This window comes from Grus americana, chromosome 17 (assembly GCF_028858705.1).
Source record: "Grus americana isolate bGruAme1 chromosome 17, bGruAme1.mat, whole genome shotgun sequence".
Lineage (NCBI taxonomy): Eukaryota > Metazoa > Chordata > Aves > Gruiformes > Gruidae > Grus > Grus americana.
In genome coordinates, this window is record NC_072868.1 from 12,236,813 (window position 1) to 12,262,266 (window position 25,454).

General features: G+C 39.8%; 2 protein-coding genes across 3 annotated transcripts; one reads left to right on the plus strand and one right to left on the minus strand.

Annotated features, from left to right (window-relative positions):
* SS18L1 (SS18L1 subunit of BAF chromatin remodeling complex) lies at positions 1-18,288 on the minus strand. 2 transcript variants are annotated; one of them, XM_054845923.1, is made up of 11 exons: positions 18,052-18,288; positions 14,350-14,426; positions 13,021-13,105; positions 12,049-12,193; positions 8,239-8,436; positions 7,088-7,252; positions 6,029-6,130; positions 5,532-5,624; positions 4,088-4,207; positions 2,439-2,566; positions 1-2,235 (listed from the first exon to the last, which is right to left on the minus strand). In XM_054845923.1, exons 1-11 carry the CDS (start codon positions 18,118-18,120, stop codon positions 2,209-2,211), a joined length of 1,209 nt encoding a protein of 402 aa, XP_054701898.1. In that variant the 5' UTR covers positions 18,121-18,288; the 3' UTR covers positions 1-2,208. The 2 variants fall into 2 exon arrangements, with proteins under 2 accessions (XP_054701898.1, XP_054701899.1); XM_054845924.1 differs by lacking the exon at positions 8,239-8,436 and having other exon boundaries at positions 18,052-18,282.
* A 389-nt stretch (positions 18,289-18,677) lies between these two features.
* PSMA7 (proteasome 20S subunit alpha 7) lies at positions 18,678-25,162 on the plus strand. The gene is made up of 7 exons (XM_054845925.1): positions 18,678-18,908; positions 20,369-20,495; positions 21,913-22,037; positions 23,324-23,446; positions 23,892-24,011; positions 24,576-24,638; positions 24,914-25,162. The coding sequence occupies exons 1-7, from the start codon at positions 18,813-18,815 to the stop codon at positions 25,004-25,006; spliced, it is 747 nt and encodes a 248-aa protein (XP_054701900.1). The 5' UTR covers positions 18,678-18,812; the 3' UTR covers positions 25,007-25,162.
* Positions 25,163-25,454: the final 292 nt, after the last annotated feature.

The following is a 25,454-nucleotide window of genomic DNA, read 5'->3' on the forward strand; positions in this document are numbered from 1 at the left end:
TTCATTTTCAGGTAATTTTTAACCCAAACAGTTTTCAAGCATTCTGTATTACAAAACAGAAAATGATACAATTAATGGAAGAAGTCAAAATGCTGGCATCACTTTGTTTCCACATTAATACATAAAAATGGACAACACATTAAATAAACATTTTGTTATTAACAATTAGAAATATTAACACCAAAAATCATGTATAAATTAGGAAATAAATGTACAAACTATTTCCAAAGTGCTCTTTCAAATACATTATATACACAACATTCAAGAAGTTCTTAATGTAAGACATTTCAGATTGATGTAATGTTGCTGTTTCATTTTAAGTGTTGTTCATATTCTCTCAAAAGTATTTCAGCACTTTCAAAAACCACATAAAAGGCATATTTCCAAGCTGGCAACGAGCAATATTGCATTCTTCTGGCTACCTGTACTATTAATATATTGTAAAGAAAACAATCTTCCTTCCTTTCTGTTCCTTGCTATTTGAGAGTACTTATTTGTATGAAAACACCAGCAGGAAAGATGAGAGAAATGAGGACTGACTAAAAAAATCTCTTCTATTTTTTCAGTAACTGAAATTATTCATGTAGCAAGGGCAGTGCTTGGACAACATTTAATAGTAAACTCTTTAGCTGTCCAGTTAAAGACTTTCCTCTACAGGAAAAAAAAGTAATGAATTGAGAGATCTTTTATTTTCCTTGTGGTCTTGATTTTATAAAATATAAACTACTAGAACTGGAAATCCCATAAATACACCATTTCTGACAAAGAAAAGGAGAAAATCGTACAGAGGGTGTATTTATTCTATATTGTAGATTTGCAATTAATCTCGTATTAAAAATGCTCCTGGGGTATAGTCATCCTAGCCTTTTGCCTCAGAGAAGTTTGGATATGGTATTTCGTTCAACACTTTATAAGTGCTTTTTTCAACACTTTCTAAGAACATATAAAAATGAATAGAAGTGACTTACATTGTTCATACCGGCTTTTACATACCACTAGTTTTTATTTCTAAATTCTCCTTCTATAGGTATTCTCTCACTGGTTGACCCCATTAATAGTTCTCCTCTCTATATGTGTAATATTGTTGCACAGTTAAAGCTGAATTTTCTTACTTATCTGCAATAAAGATGGATTTTTTTTCTTTTACTTCTGAACTATTTCTGTCAAGCTACAAGAGAAAAATAAAAGTGATGATGAGCTGTAAGAACAGTTGACGAAAAGATCTGACAACATTTACGGTTATAATGCTTGCTGGAAAATTGGAGCAAGGGCAATGGAAGAATCAGAAATAAAGAAGGATGCCAGCCACCTGCTTGTGAAATTTAGCTTTAAAATTAATATGCAAGTTATAAAGTTTGGAGTAGCACATTTAAGACTGGAGTTTTGCCAGATGTTTTTCTCAGCTAAGCACAATATGAAGCAATACTGATGTCTAGTAGGCTGACACTGCAGATCTGAGAGCTCCCTTCTATTTTTCTTTCCACGATAGAAATACCTTAGTTTACATGGATCTATAAAAGGTGCCTCTAGTGATTAACATTTCCTTGCATATAGGTTTTGATCCTCTTTCTATACCTTTTATAACAGAAATGTGGACTTATGCAGATTACTGAATTCTAAGACGTGGGTAGGTAGGTATTACAGAAGTTGCAGTTAATTTTATTTTTATCATATAGCATAGAACTGTCTTCACATAAGGAATGTATCAATCCCCTTATTCTTAAGAAGTAAAGTTAAGAGCCATGGATTTCAGAGGCTGGCAGGTAATCTTCAATGCATTCAGTTAAAAAAAGATCAATAACCTAACACAGGATACCTCCCCGGACTGAAATATGACTGAATGGCTTTGTATTGAGCCAGACTGCAGAGTAACCTGGCTGTTTTCCAGAATGGGGCACAACTGTGATCAAATGATCCTAAAGCTATTTAGAAACATCAAGAATGGGGCAAAGGGGGTAAATGAAAAACTTCTGCATTGTATCAACATACAGTACTATACACAGCACCAAATATCAAACCATTAAAGCATTGTCTTGTTACCAGTAGTGCACTGCTTCATATCCAGCATGAAATGAACACTGTTCACATACAGACGCTGCTTTGTGCTAAGGGGTAACCAACATATTACAATTAATCAAAACTGCCTGTACATCCAGTTCAAAAGATGGAGATACTATTGAAATCAATCTGACACAGGATCGTATTCTTTTATTGCTGGTAATTTCCATATTGTCCCTATAAAAAAGAGAAGTAAAAATGTTGGAGAATAATATATCAGAGGTTTACAAACAGTGAGTTAGACAATTTCTTTTGGTCTATGAATTATGAAAGACCCATTGAAGCATCACCAATATGCCTGCACCAAATTATTGGCTAGATTTATATGCTGAGTGAACAGCTAAATCTGCTTTTTCATAGCAGAGATTTAGACAATTTACCTGCTCGTAGCCGTAAGGCCTCTGTTGCTGAGCGGATGGGCCTGTCTGAGAAGCTCTGTAACTTCCATATTGCTGCCCCTGTCCCTGTTGGTAGCTGGAATACTGTGTAGAAGCTCCTTGTGCAGGACCTGAGAAGACAGTGACATATATTAGTAAGGTTAGATTTACTAAGGGGAGTTCTTAGGGTTAACACAATGTAAAACATGACAGTAACAAAGTAAGCTCTGCGAGTATGAACTGTGAGCAAATTTTGCCTAGACATCCCCTCCAGCTTTAAGCTAGAAAGTGTTAATACTAATAATGATGTAGTTGCAACAGTGTAAACTTCAAGTTTCAGAAATTGTGATCTACTTTTAAGTGATTTGTCTCTCTGAAATCTGTACTGGCATAGCTCAATTATTAGCTCTATGAAAGCTACTTGGCTGTTATTTTAGTAACAATTGCACATTTAACTTCCTATTTAATCTGGCTGTGCCGCCATAAGCACTGCTGACCATGCAGAACATAAGAAATCTCTTGCATATAGAGATACCTTTAAAAACATGTAAATCAGACACAACCGCACGGTGATACTGATTTCCTTTTATTTGGGACTGTATATTCTGTGTATAGACTGATATGTTCACTTACTTTTTAGCATTATTGGTGGATTTTTATGAAGAAGAGCCTTTAAAAAGAGAAGGCCAGATTTTAACATCATAAACTGAATTTTGGGTTTGATTTCACAGAATATGCCTGGCTTGAGTAGTCCAGACTATCTACTAGTACTGTAGAGTCAGGTATTAATAATTTAATTAACTTTTTAAGCATATAGGTTCTATTTAATGACATCTTACATTTCTAAAATGGATTTGCAGATTATATCAACATCAATTTATCAAGTTTGGTTAACATTGCCAGTTCAAGGTCAAGTACCATCACATTGGGAGATGCACCAGAAATCCCTTGCCTTGAAGCTAGGATTTAGAGATTATCCCAATCTCTCCAGCCCCTCTTTTTGTCCTAAATAACCTGAAATGGTTTCTTTCTCCCAAAGGCTGAGGATATGTACAAGCTGCCTCCAGTTGGTCAGAAAACTCAATGACAGCCATCAAACTTGGATTCTTTTGATGGCAGGGGGAAGATCTGCCACTGGTGACCTGAAGGATTGGAAAGCCCTGCGCCAGTGTTAGCTGCCTGTTCAAAGCACTTCCACTTTTTTTCCTTTCAGCTCAGTCCCTCACTAAGGAATAAAACCACTGTGATGCTGCAAGAAATCTAAGTGAGGGAGTAGTGATTCTCTGGACTGTTGATGTTATTTTTTCATGTCAGCTGTAGAACTTTTAGATGTGTAGGAGGCCTGGGAATCCAGGCAGTGACCTCTTACCAACACTTACTGGGAAGTCAACATGAGGCAAAAGTGTATTTTCTAACTTTCTTTCAAAAGAGAGAGAGATTCAGGATGCTAACATAACAGTATGGAATGAAGTGCTATACTAATGTACGTTACTGCGCAGAATCCCTTTACATGCTATGCTCTTTGGCTAGTTTTGGTATGTGGATGTCCAAGGTTAATCAAGGAAATAGTTTACAGCATATTTTAGTTTAGGAATGGAGGCAACAGGATGAAGTAGTGCAAACACTTGACCAGTCAGTGACAGTTTTCTTACCGTATCCTTGCTGTTGTCCTGGGTAACTTTGTTGATTTGGGTATTGCTGCTGGGAATATGTTTGCTGTTGTGCAGCTCCCTGTTGGTATCCTGCCTGCTGCTGGCTGTACTGAGAATTTCCTAAGGAGGGAAAAATTGAAATAGTTTGGTTGTAGATGAGGCAGGTATTTCACTGTACATGCGAATCATAAGGAAAACAAAGGCATAAGGAGTCTTGGTCTGGAACTCATAGACAAATGCTCTTTTCAGAAACAGATGATTGCATTTTGCCGATCAGGATGTTTATTTCTTCAGTGATTTTTAGTTCTTTTGAACAGGAGAGAGTTGTTTATTATTGTTAAACAAACAAACAAACAAACAAGGGATTCCCCAAAGGATTTTTTTACCCCAGAAGTGTTTCAGAAGAAAAACACAGAGTCACAAAGATAAGGGTGCCAGGGTAAATAGCCAGTTTCTCAAGAAGTCCTCCCACTGTATCTTCTTCCCGATAATGATGTTAATTCATATAACCCAGAAAGACCACTTATCTAGTTGTTACTGGTATATTTTTGAAATACCTATGATGGAAATTCTATTTGCAGTATCTTGAAACAACAAAATGAACGGAGACTATACAGATGACGTTGCTTTTCCAAAATGCCACCTCGCTGTATCATAATTAAGTTAATATTTTGCAATTAAGTTAGAGTTCAGATATCTTAATAGTATCACTGAATTTGCTGTCATACTACTGTTGAGAGTTTTTTAGTGGTAGAATTGCAAACTCGTAGTATTGGTGATTTTCAAAGATTAGTTTCATTTAACCTATTGTTTTTCACAATTTGTAAGGTGAATTAAGTAAGATTTAAAAAAAGCTGGTCCTGGAATTAATCAGTAGGGTTTATTACTTTAGAGAAATTTCTGTTTATGGCTGCCATTTTTTTCCAGCTCTGACCCCTATTTCTAACTGCAGCACGTTAGTTTACCTTTGTCAGCATAACCTTTTCGTTTAATACAGCCATTTTTATTTGCATTATATAAAATGTTTGTTAAACCATTTTGTAAGAGTGGAGGATACTGATATCCTGGAAGTCTTTTATCTTAGTGCAAAAAAAGTTCAATATCCATAGCAATAATTCCACCTGGCTCAGCTACAACCGAGGATCATTTTTCTAATGAATATGACGCTACACACAAGTTGTTAGTGATCCCACAAGGCTGCACAGCATGACTGCCGTGCAATACAGTTACTGACACGATACTGTGTATACAGTCTGATATAGTCTTGGTAAAAAAATGCTGTATATAGCTAAATTCTATTTCCTGAACACTCCTTGAGTAATAGCTAAGTAGCAGTTAGTGATGCAGAAATTGCAAGGCATATTTTACATTTTCATAAGCATTTCATTAGTATTTTAGGAGTTTAGAGCTTTGCTTTACAAAGATTGCCAATATATTTTCCTACCTCCTTCATAATAGTGTTGTGTAGAATCATCAAATGACCTGTCATAGCTCTGCTCAGTATAGGATGACTGCTGATAGGCATAATCACCATGTCCTACAAGGAATTGCAAAGATTTATCAGATACATTGTTAATATAACTTGAGATATATTGTTGAATACATATATTATGAAGCTGCTTATGCCCAAAGATGAGGCCAAGAGGAAATACAGACCCCTTAGATAGGAGGTTGAACACATGGCGAGGAAAGCCACATCTATGGATAAATCTCTTGCATTTACTAATCCAAACTTAGCTTTGGGCTCTTTTTGAAGCAGTTTGGATAGCAGGGTGCACTGATGCGTAAGTTTGTGTACCAGACTCCCATGCCCTGGGATTAGAATTTTCTAGCATTTAAATTAGAAATGAATCGTAATGGGTTTGCCCTGTCCTTGAATGTGGCAGTCATGCTGGTCTACACTTTATCAGTATTACAGTGACTACAGCTCAGAGGAATTACCATCTGGATAATATTGTTGATTCATAGGTTCTGAGGAGCCTTGTCCATGACTGTACTGTTCACTGTAATATTCTTCCTGACCCATGTACTGCTGCGAGGAACCTGCAAGGCAAAGACAAGAGAGAGCAAACTGAGCCCATGGACTCCTAAGGGATGTTAATTTCTTTTTTTTTCTTGTTTTTCTCTTTTTTCTTACTTTTTTCTCTTTTTTTTTCTTTTTTTAAGAAAACAGTGTTTACATCTGGGTAAGTAAACAAGCTATGTATGTATGTTGAGAGCAGTTTCAAAGATGTTTTGCTCACAAGAAAAAGGAAATAAATTTGTATTCTCAGAAAAAGCTGGTTGAAACTTAATTACACAATGGTCAGCAACATGCCCTAAACCCACTCACTTCTGTGGCAATACCGAAAGTAATGGCTACATTTCATCTACTAAACTGAGTTATTAGGAAGCACAGGAATGTATTCCATGCTCAAGAACACAGACAGAATTAAATATATTTTAATTAATGTATTAATTTGTTTCTTAGCAAAATTCCATTTATGTTAGAATCAGTCTAGCAGCTTTGTTACCTCTTAGAACTTTTCCCAGAGAGGTCTTAGAGCATGGTAGTTATCCTCTGGTGTTTTCCTTTCCTTGGCCTAATTTTTCGTACTAATTGCTGGCAAACTATATCTTCTTTGCAGAAATGTGTTCCTTGTTAACTGTGCCATGTTACGGCTGATCCAATACCATTTGAAAGAACTGAAAAGATTCCCAGTGGCTTGAGTGAGCTGTATATCAAATTGTTCATCTTTTCTTTAGAGATATATGATCCCTTTTAGACAGAATTATTTTTATAAACACCTGAAATAATTAAATAGATAAATCTTGAAAATAGATTAAAGTTCATCTGATTGTCATGATACTTCCACCATTCAAGACTTCCTGTGTTCCCAGATGGGATTCCCTGTTTATAAATGTGACTTGGAAATTTTGTTGGCTTTCCTACCCCACAGGATGGACTGCATGTCATCAATCTAATAATAATTATATCAATAGTCTAATAATAGATTTTACCTTGCTGTGAAGCTCTGTAAGGGCCCATTGGTCGCTGACCCATCATGCTGTTGCCTTGATTGCTCTGACTCATCATGGCAATGGAGGATTGCCCCTGGTAATGCTGGCTCCCTCCTTGCGCCGAGTTGTAATGTGACGTTGCTGCTTGCTGGTGCATCATGGAGACTACAATGTACATGGAAAATACTGTTTTCTAAAAGGATGTGACAGTTCTCTCCCTAGTCTCTTTGGAAGCAAGTTAAAACCTTCAACTAACATGCATCCCGATAATTCTGTGAATTTTCCACAGGGGGAGATGTTTTCCTACTGCATGTATTTAACTCTTCTGCACTGAAATCCAGAAAGGATGTTATTACATGGTCAGTTCTTGCCACTTGCTTCAGTCAGACATTTAAAAATGCATCTAGCCTTGATTATTATTATTTAAAAGTATGTAATCATTATTACAGTAGGATTAAAGAAAGAAATAAGAACTGATGCTTGTTCCTCTCTACCTCCTGACTAATTCATTGCTGCATTTCTTTTCTAATACATTCTTTCTTCTACTTCCATCTTCTTATATTCCTGATGATTGTACAGTTTAAATAAAACAGCATTCTAGGATTTATTTGATCCCTAAATTTTGTATTGTCAGAAAGAATTCTCAAGCATTGGACATCCCATTCAATACTCAGTAGCAAACATTTTTTACAAATTAAGAGATTAATTCTGAGTTGTCTGCTAGTCTCTCTATGCCCTGCAAGCAGTGTGCAGTATCAATAAAATAACAAAAATTGGGCAGTAATGTACAAGCAGTAAATGTGTAATGCTCTTTGGCAGGCTCTTTCAGCTAGGATAAAGGTGCTTCTCAGATCCCTCCCACAGTTGTGGGATTTGGTGCCAGGGGCTATCAGACAGTGCTGCTACACTTTTAGCTAGCCCTCTTTTTCCCAACTCACTGCTAACCATAGCAAGCTAAAGCAAGTCTGAAACTGTCCTGACTTACACTGGTGCTTGATACGTTGAAATTCAGAGATGTCTTAAAGCTGTCTTTTCCTCTCCTATGTTTGTTGCTGTCTACAGAAAATATTTACAGAACAAATTCATGTGTGGTAAACCTCTGAGGTCACTGAAAAGTCACGTTGGCCCAGAAGGAGGAAGAGGGAGTTTACCTGGATTAGACTGCATGTTGATGTTTGTTCGAGAGACATAATTGCCTATTGACCCCTGGCCTTGCATTGGCACATTCTGAGATGCAGGCACTGTATGGCTATAACCAGGCCCAGTTCCATGACTGCTGACAGTCATACTCAGAGAGGTCGTGGGCATAGTGTTCTGGCCTGACTGCTGCATAGACACGTGATTAGGACCTAGAAAAATTAAAGAGAGCAACAAGAAAATCTGTGCTATTATTGGCAACGTACAGTGAGCATTAAAGCCCTCGCGGCCTTTCTAAAATACCTTATGATAAGGCAAAACAAAACAAAAAAAATCCTTGTTATTAAAATTCCCTGTTATCTACAGACAAATTAAAACTGCCTACTGCACAGTTAAGAGTGATCCTCCTCTTCCTGGCAGCCAAATCCAGGTTGTACAGAATTGCAGACAGGAAGAACAAAACCTTCAGCAATGACCTACAACCAGTTCCTTGCAGGCAGCAGAATTAACAAATGCCAGTAATTTCAGATGCTTCAGAAAATACATGGACTCTGGAACATAAACATCCCATCTGAAATTTGTCCTTTCCTTCCTCCTGTCCTGCTGTTGACTCCTCTTCCCCCTTCACACAGATGGTGACGATGGGAAGGCACAGGAGTGGCTCAGAAACACTGCACATTGCTGCATCCATTCGGTTCCTTTATAACCAACTAACCTTCTTAGCTGGGGCTTAGGACGTACCAAGGGACCCTCCCTCTCCTCAGAGGACAGGCCTCTCTCTCCCTTTCCTGAAGTTTGACTGGAAGTACCTCAGACTTTCAGAAGATAAATTTTCCAAGTCACCAGAATAATCCCAGTCATTACAGTACTCCCTTTCCAACATCACTGTATGTAATTATCAGACTGCTCCAATTATAGCCTGGGTTTGTATCATCCTGCTTACCTGGCAATATGCTTATTTTTTAAAATTGGGGAGAATCTGGTCCTTATTTTTTGTTGTTTGTTGCTGTAAATACTTTTATGAATGAATTTTGGAAAGTTGTTTTCATTGTGTATTGTTACTGTCTAAACTGTGATAGTGTATATTGTTGTCTATCTAAATTCAGCTGTATTATTGTCAGTCTAAATTAATTTAGGTAGAATGGAAGACATGCAGAATCCCTAGAAGAGACAGAATGATGTTGTAATGTTTAGATAACAATATTTTAATTCACAGTTATTAAGTGTATCTACAGCCTCTGAAAAATGACTCTAATTCTCTTAGTACAAACTTCATTAATTACTCTTAATGGTATTTATAGACATCAAAGTGAGAAAAATCGGTGTAGATTATTATATTTTCATCTAATGGAGAGATGCAAGCAGCATTTTCAAAAGACAGCCAGCTCTACTGAAATCAGCAGAGCCAGGTCAATATACCACTACAGAGACCTAGCCCTGTGTTTTGCTACAGTTTTATATGTCTTGTAAAGCTGGTACTTGTACTTGTGCAACACAAGACCACATGGTGTTTGAATGGAACTAGCAGGCTCCATCAGTGAGAGATGGAGTGAAGCCAGTGTTGGTAAACCTTGCCCTATTTGCATGGGAAAACTTACAGAATCCTTGCCGCCTTAAAAGAAAAAAGGTTTGGCTAATTTGTGAAAGGGAAAATATGAAAACATGACCAAAAGTGTTTAAATAAAAACACTAAACCAATAAGATAAATACAACAAAACATTGAACCTCTTTTATACTTTCATGAATCTAAGTCAGTTGGGTTTTTCTTTGAAAGGCATCCTTCATGATTTCTGAACAGTTAAAATTCTCAGTTGGGCCCAATTCTGTCCAGAGGCAGCTGAGTTTCACCGGTTGGTTTATTGAATCTAATGGGTTTGTCTGCAGGGCTACGGCATGAAGAATCACTGACTTGTGGATGGTGGATTACTTGAAATCTCAGTGGGTTGTTTTTTATCTTGTCCCCATCAACAGAATTGTTACAATTGACCTAGCTCTATGTACATAGGGAATTACCTAGTTACTGTCCTGCAGAGGTGATTCCTGTAAAGTCCTGACTGAGGACAACAATGAATAAAATGTAGTAGCTTCTATGTCTTCTTCCCTGTTCTTCCCTCTCTTACAATGCTGTACCTGTTCATTACAGACTTTCATCTCTATTGCCATTAGATGAGAAATTTTCACAAGTACTGGGGCCCATATATTTGAATTGTTTGTGTATATTTACTCCTAATTTCCAAAAAATACTGTCCAAGAATTGCTGACTGATGTAAAATAATTTCTCCATCTCAAAGTCTATCTACACATCAGGACTGCTGTGTCATATAGCATCATTGTGCTAATTTGATTCTAGCTGGCACAGAGACAGTAGCAGTAGAGGCTGACAACCAAGGGGGGTGTTCCCAAGCCCAAGGGTGTGAGGGTCCTATTCTCACAGCAGGCATGAGCAGCAGAGCACGTGTCATCACTGCTGCTCTTACCTAGGCTACTCAGGAGAGGCAAGCTACTGCCTTCTCAGTCACACCTTCATTTTGAAGGGTAGCTATCACCTCAGTCTGTTTTCCAGTGGAATAGTATTTGCATGATAAAATACTGGGCACTACCCAGGTGACTGGGCAGAGCGTGAACTACCCTGAGACCCCCACAACTCAGGCTGGGTTTTAGTACTGGGTTGGGGCAGCGTGAAGTAAACCTGCAACGTGAGCTTAACTGCCCTGGCTGCTTCTGTTCTGCGGACGACGAGTCTTCAGGACTGGCAGTCTAGTTCTTTCAGTCAGCACTAAATTACTATAAAGAATTGGAGGGTGGGGGGCAAATAAGAAAAACCAGCAACAATAACACTAAAAATGTAGATTCTTAGTAACAAACCCCAATGTTTTGACTGACTTATTATAATACTTATACTAGGTAATAAATCTTTCAAAAAGAAGGCCTAGATAAATTTAATAAGTTCACTTTACAAGCTGTAACTGTTTAAAGTAGGTACCTCATCCATTAGTTTAAAAGGTACTATCAGCTTGACCACAAATGGATTTTTAAAAAGTCAGAAGTAATTTCATGGCTTGTATCTGCTCTTGAATCCCTCTGCCGAGGTCTGTGATTTTACAATCTGATATTTCTATTTATAGAAGCTGTTTTGCCTCCTGACACTCTGGGAAAGACCCACAGAAACAAGAAACTGACTAAATAACTATGAACTACAAAATAAATAAACAGATTATTCATAATGTAAAAAAAAATGTTTGTCTTTCAATTAGTTTCTTTTTAGTTGCATGAACAACAGAAACAAATAGACAAAGTATATTATCTTATTCATATGAAATGTCTGTGCAAACTCTTTGTCTATGTAGTACAATCTCTGCAAGCTTCTGTAGAGGACAAAGACTAATGTAACACCAAATTATTTTTAAGAAGGCATGTATCCTGGAAGGTCTTTGCAATCTAAAGGCTTGGTTGTGCGGTTAGTCATGCAAGGAATTCCATTTTACCCTGGCCAACCCCACCACTATCAAGAAAAAAATACCATAATATATATTTTTTCTTACTGAAAACTTGGATGCATCTTTACTTTGTGATTTTCATGGCACATTTTTTAAAAACTATTTTTCATTTCCCCTACAGAAATACTAAGCAGCTTGGAGTCCTTGTAGAACCCAACATCATTACTGAGTGTAGCCATTTTGTGATGATTTCAGCATGTGCCGGAAATCCCCATATGCCTGAAAGGTGAGTTAGGAGAGGTCTTTTACAGCTCTGTAAGTATATTCTGCATTAATGATTTTGTTGCCAAGCAACAGCAAAGCAGCACAAAGGGGACCGAAGCTCACCATTGCTAATCTGACTCTGCATGAGGGAGGAAGGAGGAAGGCCTGTCCCAATTGCATCGCTGAGATTGCTCTGTGAATGGAGAGATTGGTTGGATGCACTCTGAGTCATTCCTCCTGGGCCCAAGTTTATGTTTTGCGTTGGTGGCTGCAAATAACAAGGAGGAGAAGCAAATTTTCAGTTAGGTTTTAATTAGAAAAATAATAACCCCCAAATTAGCCTGACTATGACTAAAAACTGCCTCAGCTAAATATGTGCTTCCTTCACTTTTTGGGCTTGCTTGCGTAAACCTTTCTTCATTTGACTACTATGTGTGAATGACATTAGTGTGATACAGAGAAGCTGGCAGGCAGCACAGTGAAGATCTTAAAATTGTTCTTATAGAGTCTGGCTTCTGTGCCCACTCCTCTGTACTTACATAAATTTCATTTTGTGCAGGTCAGAACATAACTGCTGAGGGGATATGCATTAGCAAAAACGATACAGAAGTGTGTTAACAAACTGACCTTTGTCAAGCATAAAGCTATGCTGTATTTTGTGTTATGTGCGATACCTCCAAAATCAGTCCATTTAAGAAGAATAACACAATGCTTAAAGACAAACCAATGCCCAAATGCTGAATTAGATTTCTGATCCAAATAGTGGCATTTTTTTCCTGAGTAAAGAATACAGGAAGAATAGGTAAACAACAATGAATCTGGAACAAATGGAGCCTGTTCGGATCTGTACCACTGCACCATTTATAGTATATAGACCTTGAGCTACAGAGACAGAGATTAACACAAATGTCCGAAAGAATGTTTTAAACACAGTAAAAGTAGCTTTTGAACTGTTTAGTGGTATACTTGACCACTTCAAAACTTTAACTAGAGAAATACTAAAAAATGGTTTATTGACAGTGATCAGTAACAGAATCAAAAAGAACATTTCGCTCTGGCATAGTAAATGTATCTGATGGTAGCACTGGTACTTACAGCTGGAAGCAAGGACTGCATATTCTGGTTAGAATCTGCTATTGTTGCCAGGTAAACCAGGTTTCTGTGCAAGATTTGTTGGTATCTACAGAATAAGGAGTAAAGCTTATTTGGAAACGGCTAACAATACAGAAAATTCCAAACCTTTCTTTTTTTTTTTTTCTATTTACAAATGATTAGTTAAATTACATTAGCCCACTTTTCATCTGTCATAATAAATAGTAATGACCTACATCTGTGCTGTCATGCCTTTCACCAAGGATCAGTATGTTCAACACCTCTGTTACAAATGGGTAAACTTGGGGGAAGAGAGAAGTAAAATACATTCTCCTTTGAAAGCACTTTGAGTGAACCGTGAAGCTGGGACCTCAGTCTTTGAGCACTGACACCCAGTCAGCTGCTCTAACAATTAACCACTTTTTCTTCCTCTGTATAACAAGGGTCCTGGTATTAATGAAATTCCAGAACTCCAAAAACCAAAGCCTGTTTGCCCTGCCAGCAAGTTGAGAAGAACAAGATTTTTTTTCAAGAGTGCTCTGACTGGAGTGTTTACTCAAGTAAGCACCACTAGGACCATTTACGCTTCTTCACAGTTCTCGATGAACTGGAAAAGCTCATAATAAAGAACAGGAGGGCATCCAAAAGCAAACTAACAGCTGTGCCACTGAACAAAGTGAAGAGTCAAACTTTTGGAAACAGGGAGGGTTCCAAGAAGGGAAGAGAAAATGCTTTTCTAGCATGAGTTTTCTTCTGATAGGGGAAAATGGGTGGGAAATGGGAAAAGTGGCAAAAAAATGAAGCCAGAATAGTGGCATGACTTCTTTAGCAAAGGTAACTTTTTTAGACTTTTTTTTCCTGCATTTGGCCCCATAACTTGACCTTTCATGGGGCAGATGGGCTATTCTTCCTGACTGAGATTTAAAAGTTTATAAAAGCATTTTGCTTTCAAGATGAGGAATAGTAAGCAGTCACATAAACTGGTATGTCATTTTAGCCATAGATAACCACATTGCCGATCCTTAACATCTAATTACCTTCTGATGAAAATGTGTTATTAACTTTGTACCTGATTCTACTGTTTAATGAATTTGCATAGACTCAGTAATCCATTAACCATAATTATTTAGAATTATTGTAATAAATGATCTGTTAGAAATATTGTAAATACTCAAATACTTTGGAAAAGTACGTATCTTAATACAAGTGAATCTAAAAAAAGATAGTCCAAGTATTTTCTCAGTGATCAGTGAACAGAACTGTTCATAGTAGTGTTCTTGAGAAAAAGTACACCAAAAATTTCTAACGTACTCCAAAACTCGTAATACTCACTGAGTACATTCTGCAGTTTTCCCCTTGCTCTGATAATCCATAATACATTGTATTAGATGGTGATTTTCATCTAGCATCTGCGTAAAAGAAATGTGATCAAAACACATTACTACAAGAAACATATTAAAGTCCTGTGTTTTTGTGATACGCCACATTCACCCTTCTTGGCAGCTGATGGTGTTTTGTGCTGTTTTGTTGCCTTGGGTTATTACAAAGTACCTACACGTGACTTTATTGAGCCACAAGATTGTGCTTTTCACATCATGCATTTATGAACAGCTATTTTAAAAGTAGTTAGTTGAAATACTCAACGCAGAAGAATTAATGGACTTACCTTTTTTGCTCCTTAATGGCAGATAGATTTTTATGCTGAAGAAGGAAAACACCTCTGCCTCACTCTGAAACATCACCCAACCCTTTCCAAAACTTCAAATTTTACTAAAATGCCTACTTTCAAATATGAAATATACTTTCAAGCAATTTAAACCTACTAGTTTTCCTGCATGGGACTAGCGTGTGCAGACTACTGAGCTTGATGAAGTATAAAATTTGCATTACTGGATCTACTGAAACCACATTTAAGAGAATTACATCCCAAGATGTTCTAATACAGGGAGGACTTAAAACGAACACAGAATAATTATATATCAGTTAATTTATGTGTATCAGTGGTGCTAGCTTAGCTTCATTCAATAAATTCTAGTGACTGACTTGTTCCAAGAAAATCAGGGCTGCTGGACAAAATGACCACTGACCTTCATTTAATGAATTGATAATACAATTAAAAGTTTAAAATATCCTTTGCTTTGTTTTAAAAATTTCAAATACAATAGTTTGTCTCTTTTCCCCAGCTTTCTTGTGAATGCGGCAAGCTTTCTGCAGGTGAACGAATGTAAAAATAACAACAGTATTTACAAATTTAGATTTGCCTCTGGCAAAAACTCACTACATAACACAATTTGTAGGTACCACTGCTATTAAGTGCTTGCAAGGTTGGGCTTTTGAACCACTGTGTCATCAAGACAGAAGAACTCTTGAGGAAAGAGTAACATTTTTTCATATGACTTAAATGTGAATTAATCTGTGTAGGTATGTGTTGTGATTGGAAAAAAATTCTTGACCCATTCAGATGCAAAGGGCCTGATTACAGGAGAATGAGCGGAAGAGTCTTTCTGAAGCACCTGCAATCTAGTCACTCCCTTAGAGAACTCAGCTTGTCCTGCTTCTTTCTTGTAATTTGCAAGTTGGTCTTAACTTTGCCGGACACCCTTGCCTATCACAGGCTCTGGCTGCTGGAACTTGTGGTGATCCCCTGTAGCTCAAGTCAGCGAGGCTCTGAGGAACAGAGGCGTCGCTGTGGCCTGCCACGGCAGGTCAGCAGGCTGCTTGCTCAAATGCTGACAGGGGATGCCAGAACTGTGTCAGTCAAGAATCCATGTTCCTCCTGCATGCATGCCTATGCTCACATGGCAACCTGGGTGCAGCATATAATTTTAAGAGAAAATACTCCTGCCTGATGCATGGTGCAGCTCTTTGTTTCATGCCCTGTACTCATTATACAGATTTTTCACCTCTGTCAGTGAAAATTCTGTATATCATAGCAGCCGTCCTTTTCAGTTTCCACAGCAGATATCACTGACAATTTTTTTCACATTCAGTTAAGATACATATTCAACAGCAAGAGTCCAAGCGATATTACAGAGATCTCCATCAGAAAAGGGCTATGCTTCTACACTTAGCTAAAGAACATTTTGCTCACTGAAAAAGGAATTGGGAATAGCTCTTTTCCTAACTTACTAGGAAAAAAAAGAACCGAGTTCTGATCTCCATTACACAGAAGAAATTGAAGTTTACTGCCCTGCAAATGCTATTTGATGAATTATTTTAAAGCACCGCCATCACTGCTGTCTTGTCAAAAGCTCTAACTTCCTCCACGTGAAATCTAGTTTAGGAATAGTTGGTACTGGAATAACAACAGCTTTGAAAGACTACCAAAATTGAATTAATAAATAAAACTAAGCTGCTTATATATTATGAATACGAAAAGAGAATCTTGTTTTTCAGTGAAATTGGTATCTGTTCTAAAAAGCTCACTTGAATGAGGATTTTCTGAGTTCCGAGCCCAGCACCTGCTCCTTCTCTCACTGCCCCATCTCTACACTTGACTATACAGCCCGCCTGGTTACTGTGCCTGCAGGTCTCTTCCTTAGCATCACCGCTTGTCAAAAAGAAAATCACTGCCAAGAGCCCAACACCAATGAGCAGCCCCGAAGTAACATGCCAGCAAATGTACCTGAGATGGGAAATGTTTTTACACATTACTGGTAAAGAAATAACATTTTGAAGCTTCCGTAAAGTTTATGAATATGCAAAAAGGAAAGGGCTTGAAAATCAAACTGAAGATACTCTGGCTGCCCTTTGTGGATATGGTCATGGTTTTAAGTACAAACTATCTGAATTATGAAATTCTGTCCTAACCCCAACCAAGCTGGAGGTTAGAGAAAAACTTCTTCACTGAGTCTGAAATATTTTAGTATTTAAAATTAATCGATTCACAATACCACATGTGCTGCAAGAGCCACACAAAATGGGCTTAGTTTCCAAATAGTCTCCTGAGATTCAAGTCATCTCTTCGGTCTCTCTTGTGGCAGTTTGTTCTGCCTTAATCTCTGTCCTGCCACAGTCATCCACTGAGATTTTTCTCCCTAGAAGTCATAACCTGGCACCAGATAACAGTTTGGCTGCAAACCCCACTGACAAGCGGTTAATTGCTGTACTAGCAATAGCACCTCTTCATGGGTCACTACTTATGAATGGACCACGTAGAACACACACACTTCACTTCCACCGCACTACACAGCTCCGCAAAAACAAAATACCTACGCGGTGGGGAACACGCAAAAAATACGGTAGAAGTACAAATGACAAATAGCGGTCAAAGTAAAACCATGCATGTTCTTTATTGACATTTCCAGCCTTTTCCTTCCGGACCGTTACCTTCTGCAGGAGGAAGGGGTGTCGGGCATGTGTGCACAGTCCCTGCTGTCAATCCTGTGAAATAGGAAACAATAACTTCCCAACTAGGAACCCTCTGCTCCGGCCTCTGCATGAGACCCATCTGGAGATGCCTTCTCCAGAGAAAATCTTTCAAAACCTTTGTTTGTCATTAAACATCAATAAACACATCACAAATTATAACAACACTGTATGAAAAATACCAGTGATCAGTGCTCCCTCTATCTTCTGAGAGATTAAAATTGTGCATCCAAATACAAAAGAAATCCCTTGCAAATTCAGGGGTTTTTATTTTAATTCATTTTTTAGGTTGGATTTTTTGGGGCCAGAGGCTGACGTACCATCAGAAATTAATCATATATTTGCAAATTTTATTTGCAAATTTCTCCAATGTATCGTTGGCAGCTTTTTCCCCCTTTGCGAGCAGCAGAGATAACGTGCCATCCCAATTTTATTCCCCGACTCCTTCTCTCGCTCTCTTTGCAGTGATCTGAACACCTTTGCTTTGTTCCACCTCCTCCTCCTCCTCCTCCTTCCCCCACCTCTCTCTCCAGCTGTCCATCTCTGCAGCCCTCGCAAATTCACTAGTTTTCCTGATCGCCCTAGAAATAAGCTTCCTTCCTCAGCTACAGGAGCATGGACGGAATAAATGTCTAAAATTGTCGGTATAAAAGCATGCTTTTTTACCTTCTGGATAGTTTGCTGGGTGACCTCCCCTTTGCCTCTTGGGCGAGCAGAAGCAAAGGCAACCGACATGGTGGGTTTTTTTTATGTGTCTACAATATATTGGTTCCAGGCTCTACTAATATTGTTATTATCTGGCTGCTATTGCCGTGCAAAGATTCTCCGCAGTGCATGGGGAGGGGAGCCGGCGCAGATGGTACGCTCTGCGACCCGCAATGAGCCACGGGCACCGCACCACCAGCCGGCACGCACCGCCCTCGCCTCGCCGCCAGCGCCGCCGGCTCGGGGCGGGGAGGCGGCGGCGGGGATTTGGGGAGGGGGCGGGAAGCGGCCGCCGCGGCCCCCGCCGCCTCCTCCCCGCCTGCCCGCACATGGTGCGTCCCTGCTGCTGGGCTTCCTGTCGCAGGCGAGCGGCATCTCCCTGCCTTCGCCAGCCGCCGCCAGCTGCGCCAACTGCGTAGGACGGCCACCGTGTACGCCAAGTGCGCCAGCGCGGGGAAAGGGGTAAAGGGGGAGCAGGCGGCCGCCTACGCTGGATGCGTAACGCTAGCTCCGTACGCCAGGAGCGCAGCTGGAGCCCCGCCTCCCGCCCCTCCGCACCGGGCTTTGGGTGCAGCGCACGGAGTTGGCGCAGGGGGCGCAGTCGGCGTGCCGCCGGAATGGCGCGCGGCTCCGGAAGCGGCGGGCGGGGGGCGGGGGGATGAGTGTGCTGTTTTGAGGGAGGCGGCTCGTTCCGGCCCCACGGGGACGCACGGGCGGCAGCCATGAGCTACGACCGGGCAATCACCGTCTTCTCCCCGGACGGACACCTCTTCCAGGTGGAGTACGCCCAGGAGGCGGTGAAGAAGGGCTCCACTGCGGTGAGTGAGAGCGCCGCGCGGCCGGCTCGGCTCGCTGAGGGAAGGCCCGGAGCGGGGCCTGTGCCTCCCCGCCGGGCCCATGGCACGAGTGGGGCCGGGCGTGTGGGGAAGGGTGGTCCGTCCGGTGCGGGCTGCTGGAAGCGTGGCCTGTTTCCAGGCGGCGGCGTTCGGGCTAAATACCGGCTTTGGAGCTGCCTTAAAAATCATCGTTTTCTTCAGAGCGGGTGTCGCGCTGTCTGTAAGGCTCCGGCTCTGTTTCAGGCTGTTGCTGTGGGTTTTGGCGGGGGGGATGTTGGAGGCTTTGTGCATTGAACTTTATTTTATTCCCCGGACCTGAGGCCCGGTACGGGCGGGTGTCCCGGCAGCATGCAGGCCCCGCAGGCCGCGTTAGCGGAGCCGCCGGTATCCCGGGTGGGGGAACAAAGCCTCGGCAGGCCTGCGGGAGAGCAGTGCTCTTCCGTTTCGTTATTCTGTACGTGGTGAAAATGGTAGTATTTTACGCTTGTGCACGATGCAGGTTCCCAGTGGATTGGGAAATGTGTCAGTAAAGGCATGTGGAAGTAACTTCGTAGCTTCTAGCTTCCAGTTATCTCAAGCTTTTGCTCAGTGAAGGGTTTTTTCATTTGGGGGAGAAAGCAAAAAGTATTAATTTCCAAATAACAAAATACCCAGAAGAAAATGTACTGCCTTTGGGATGGGAATAAATGTAAGAAGACTTAGTGCTAAATAGGTACCGCTTTTTTTTTTCTTTCTTCCCAGAAATTAGAAACACTGTAAAAGCGGAGCAAGCACCTAATATAACCTACCTCTGTCTTGACTCTTGTTGAGTAGTAAGTTGAGTGTAATGCTTTTGGAAGCATCTGTAACACGCTAACAGCAGGGCCACCCCATAAGAAAAACATTCCCATCACCCTACGAGAAGCAGTGGGAATGATTGTGAAAGGTCAATTGCTCCCTGATGTTGGACAAGGTACATTCAAAATATGAATTAGGACATTAAGGCAGCAAGCTACTGACAGGCTGCTTGTCAAGTTTTACTTGGTCTGATCTTCAGTGGTTTGGGTTCTGACTTGAGCAATACGAGTGGACTGATTGTAGTGGTCGTTTTGCAGTTGATCCCACTTCTGCGGCTGTGGAAACACTAATGCTGGCATTGGGGAGAGTTGGGAAAAACACAGTTGGTAAAAGGAGTGGGAATGTATGTCTTGGGAGCCACACAGATTTCAATTGGTGTAAGCTGATTACAAAACTGCACCCTGGAGTCTAAGGCAATTTTTGTTACATCAGTCCTTTTTCCAGGTTGTGGCAATAAGAAATAAAATACTGGCTTCAAGATGAAATAATGTTTACAATGTGAGGGAGTTTGTGTGTGTGTTTTCCTGCTAATTTCAGTGAAGTCTGAACTATAGGTTTTTTGGGCCTAGCTTAACTTTTTTTCTTCTTCTTTTAATGCATTGAAGGTTGGAGTAAGAGGGAAGGATATTGTTGTTCTTGGTGTGGAAAAGAAGTCTGTGGCAAAACTTCAGGATGAAAGAACTGTACGGAAGATCTGTGCTCTTGATGACAATGTCTGCATGGCTTTTGCAGGTATATATAATCTTTTCAGGGGGTTTGCAGTTACTGGAGCACCTTTGAGTATGTTCACGGATTCTGAGAACACAAAATTCTTGGCATAACTGAGTAAGGACTGTGGGGAAAGAGTACATTTCCACGATTGTTATTCTTTTTTAAATGAGTAGCCTATTGTGTGGATAAATATATAGAGACAGACAGAGATCTAATGAGAGGAAATACATGTTAAAGTTACTAAGGTCCTCTAGGTTTAATGTGAGGATGAAGACTGAGAACTGATGTGTCATTGGCACAGATATATACTGTTTATATAAATTTATATGCATATATTTAATATTTATATATTTAAAATTAAATATTTACAAATTTATATATTAAATATAAAATGCATATTACTAATACATATCACAGGAGCTATAAGAGACATTTGTCAGTTACAGGGACCTTTTCCCTCATGCATCAAGCCAAAAAAAAAAAAAAAAAAGGTAAATTTTGCAGTCTTGCATAAAACAAAGAAAAATCTCCTCTCTTCTAGTTCATAGGACTCCTCTTGAATAAATAGCTCTGGATTTGAAGCATAAATATTCTAGTTCCACATTCTTCCTGTTCCAAATACCTTAATTTCCATTGTTCAAAGCTTAAACAGGAGGCATGAAAGTTAAATCGCAAAGTAAATGGAGAGAAAATGTATTTCAGGAGGTTTCTCCTCTCTTCAGGTAGTTTAGAATGTTAGTGTTAGTAATGCTTTAAGGGAAAATCTGATTTAACTGGCAGAAATAATGGGTTTTAGATTTAGTGTGCAGGAGTGATAGGCTCAGCTACTTCTGCCTTGCTTCCTTAGCTAAGGGTTGGGATACATGCAGGTGGGTTCATGAGCTTGAAGAAAAGTTCTCTAATAGAAATAAGGCTGTCAGTTGAAAAAGCATCATAAGCTAAAAGGTAAAATGAGAAGGTGGTTTGTTTTTGGTTTTTTTCCCAAAGGGCCATACTCATTTCTGTCAGCTAACATCATGCTGCTGTAGCCTCACCAACTAGATGAGATTTGCTGTGCAGAAAAAAGCTGCCTTACAGCTGGGGGCACTGCATGTGAAATAAAACTAATGTGTGTGAGAATGGAGATCACTTTGCTAATTTGCTGTTAGATGGAATGCTGTCAGTAATATTGTGATTACCTGGTTCAGAATTGCATGTGTTATTTAACTCACAAATATGAAAGCTGTAAAATGAATCCTCTAGTTATTTTGGTACGTTAGTTTCTTCCTGATGCCTTAAAAATGCTATTCCTGCTCATCAAACCTGGGAAAGTGTGATAAAAAATTTGCTTTTTTCATTGCTGTTGACGCTGACCTTGTGAGCCTTTTGGGGCAAGACAGGTTGTTTTATTGGTGCATATGGTATGAAGCATGAGTCTGAGAATACACTGTCATTTCAGGGCTGACAGCTGATGCCAGGATAGTTATAAATAGAGCTCGTGTGGAGTGTCAAAGCCACAGACTTACAGTGGAGGATCCTGTCACCGTGGAGTACATCACGCGTTACATTGCTAGTCTGAAACAGGTATGTTGGACTGCACGGAGATGCTTAAAATACGTCCTGATGAACAGCATGTCAGACTAAGTATGTAAAATGTCTGTCCTGGCCTCGTTCTACTGAGCTGGTAAAAATCAGTGTAACAGAACGCATTGTGGGTGTTTATTGGAAATAGGGATGTAGTAATAGAAAAGGAGGATTGATTGCTGTTTGGGTTTTTTCCAAAGATGAAGAAATTAATTAGTACTTGTAAGGACTGCATAACTACATTTGTGGTATCATCAGGAACACTCTGCTAATCTACAGCTCTAATTCACTCTCATAACAATGGCGCTGTGTTGTTGTCGAAACGTCTTCATGGCTCCTGTTCATTTTCCCTCCTACTAAGCCATTCAGGGAGGGGTAAGAGGTGAGCAAATCAGTGGAGTACTTAATATATTTTACATTTGATATTCATTAATTAAAAATTAATTACAGTGTCAAAATATGGCCAGCTGCATTCTGTGATAAAATGATTCATTTGCCAGTGTATTAAACCAATTTTCAGCAACTAGTGGGGATTAGAAAAAGTGTAATTTACTTACCCACAGACACGTTTTAGTAGAGTGATGATGATAACAGTGTAATCACTAGCCTGCCAGAGCAGAAGACTAGTTTCCAAAGTTTCACGTGGTTCCTTCACAGTAATCTCCCACTTGTGTCTTTCATTCTGGCACAGTCCTGATTTCTTTAAAACTGTTACAAACCATGAATCTTGTGCAGCATTCCTGTGATAACGCTGCTGGTGTCAGACCTCCTTCATCCTGGGTGCTTCTGGTGTGTGATGTGGCAATGACTTTGCCAAACCAGTGTCAGCAGGCGGGCTGCGATGGGCTTTGCTGTAGCCCGTTTATCGCCACAGAGTGCTGCGCTTTCTGATGCAATTGTTGCAAGCCATTGGTGAAAACTGACTTTGTGTTCAGGTGTCATCATCCTCTTTTTTGGCTTCCTAAGCATGCTTGTCAAAGCAGAGTGTTACACCTGGGATAGCAGGCTTGGTGCTTTCAGCACCACCCAGCTGAGGGAGATTCCTCATGAAAGCTGTAATCCCACAGCAAAACTCAGTGGGTGTTAGGAGCAGGAGTTGAACAGTAACCACCTCTTTTTTTGCCTTGCTTATGGTCTTTTGAGAGACATGGCATCCTAACTTTAGAGTGGTAAGGGAGCCTGCTAAAATGATATCTGGTGCCTCTTCTGGTTAGAACTTCTGCATTCCACTCTAAAAAATGTTTTTCGAACTGCTTCTGAAATAAGTGTCTCTTCTTTTTGGTCAGAGGTACACACAAAGTAACGGTCGCAGACCTTTTGGTATCTCTGCTCTTATCGTGGGATTTGACTTTGATGGAACCCCGCGGCTGTACCAGACCGATCCTTCTGGTACATACCATGCTTGGAAGGTGAGTTGATTCTGTCTCTTGTGGAGAAGTAATTAATTATTTGTGAGTTAATGTCTCCTTTAAAGAGAGATTGGTGTAGAAGGGAGATCTAACTGGCCAGATGGTGCTGGCTCACAGCTGCAGAAATTCTTGATGATCAAATTTACTGAGAATGGCAGTCTGCAGTTAGCTTTACTTGGGAAATCTTGCTGGGTTTTTTTGTTTTTTTTTAAAAAAAAAAACAGGACAAACAACAAAACCAAACCAAAACAACCACCTGTGCCTGACAACTGTCTTTTCCTGTTACATTTGGCCAGTAACATGTTCAGTCTCCTGAAAAATACATGGTGATCACAAAATGCTTTCAGATTATATAATTGCACAACTCTAATTCCTTGCTTATTCTGCAAATGAAATCTTCTCTAAATTTCCATTCATTATCTTTTTTCCCTCTCAATGTTTCCAGGCTAATGCCATTGGCAGAGGAGCCAAATCTGTGCGTGAATTTCTGGAGAAAAACTATACTGATGAAGCCATTGAAACAGATGATCTAACTATTAAACTTGTCATCAAGGCTCTTCTTGAGGTGAGTCTGTTTCAGATCCCTTGTGTGACTTCTCACTGTACATGTGGGTGATTAACTTCTTAAATGTGAGTACATGAAAATCTTTGTGTGTGTCATGGGGAAAGTACTATAAAAGGATCTGTGAAAACTGTTGTAGGCCCTGGGTGTGGGGTTAAACTCAGGCTCAGAGATTTCAGGTAATGACTTCCATAGCTTACACAGAACAATGTACAGCAGTTCTCTGGGGAGGAAAGCAGACTTCAGTTCTGGGCGTTAAAACAAACGCACCAAAGGTGTGCTAAACCACATGCAGAATGTTTTACTTCTGAACTGAAGCTTAAGATACAGAAAATATCAAAAGTCAGATGGTGGAAATGAGTTGTTCTCAACCAGCTGCTGTGCGTCGATGCCAGCACTGAAGACCCTTATGTTTTGAGTTACACTGCTACTGGAGTGGAGAGCTTAGAGCTAATGAGCGAAATACTCCCTGTCCCTATCTCTTCTCCTTCTAAGATGACCTGAAAGGGGGTTGTTAGAATTAATTAATGGACACACTCTTACTACCTACATCTAATTCCTGTTAAGGTTGTACAGTCTGGCGGGAAGAACATTGAGCTGGCGGTTATGAGGCGAGAACAGCCACTGAAGGTAAGGGCTTTGTTTTGCTCTTCTCCCTTGTCAGCCTGTTTCTCTGATACTGTCCTTGTTGATCTGCTGTAACTTCCAGCCCTTAATCTCACATTTTGCACTGGCAAATACTTCTGTTTGTTATTAGTGGCCCAGGAATTTTGTTGTGTCTGCACAAAGGTACCTTCATGTGGGGAAATACCAGTTAACTCTGTCCATGTCAGAACTAAAATTGCTTAAATAAAAGCCTGTAAGTTGTATTTGTATCCTGAGGGTCACCTGTGTTTCTGTTTTAGATCCTAAACCCTGAAGAAATTGAGAAGTATGTTGCTGAAATTGAAAAAGAAAAGGAAGAAAATGAAAAGAAAAAACAGAAGAAAACGTCATGATGAAAGAAATCCAACTGCTTAGCTGCTTCTTTTTAATTCAAGTGATGGGTTATTCTGTATAAACAACATGTAGGCATTCCACTTACTCATACTGTGCCCCTCTTGAGACCTACAATAAACCTACTGTTTTTTTTTAAACTGTTATTTTAAAACAAATCTGTTCCTTGGATTTTACTTAGCTAGGATCATTTGGTTGGCTACAAAATGCAGCAGTGACCCATTAAAGGACAAAGACTGTATTTTTTTTCCAAAACACCTCAGTTGTTAAATGATTCTCAGTTGTTAGCTTTTCCCTGTTTTTTTTTTCTTTTTTTAGTAGCTGTCTTGAGTGTTATGACCTCAGCAGACCATAACTAATGTGCAGTGAGGCTTTTTCTTCCCTAACTAACATCTTCAACTGTAAATGCTGGGCTCTGGCTGTAAGCCTTGGGGCAGCCTGCAAGTGCAG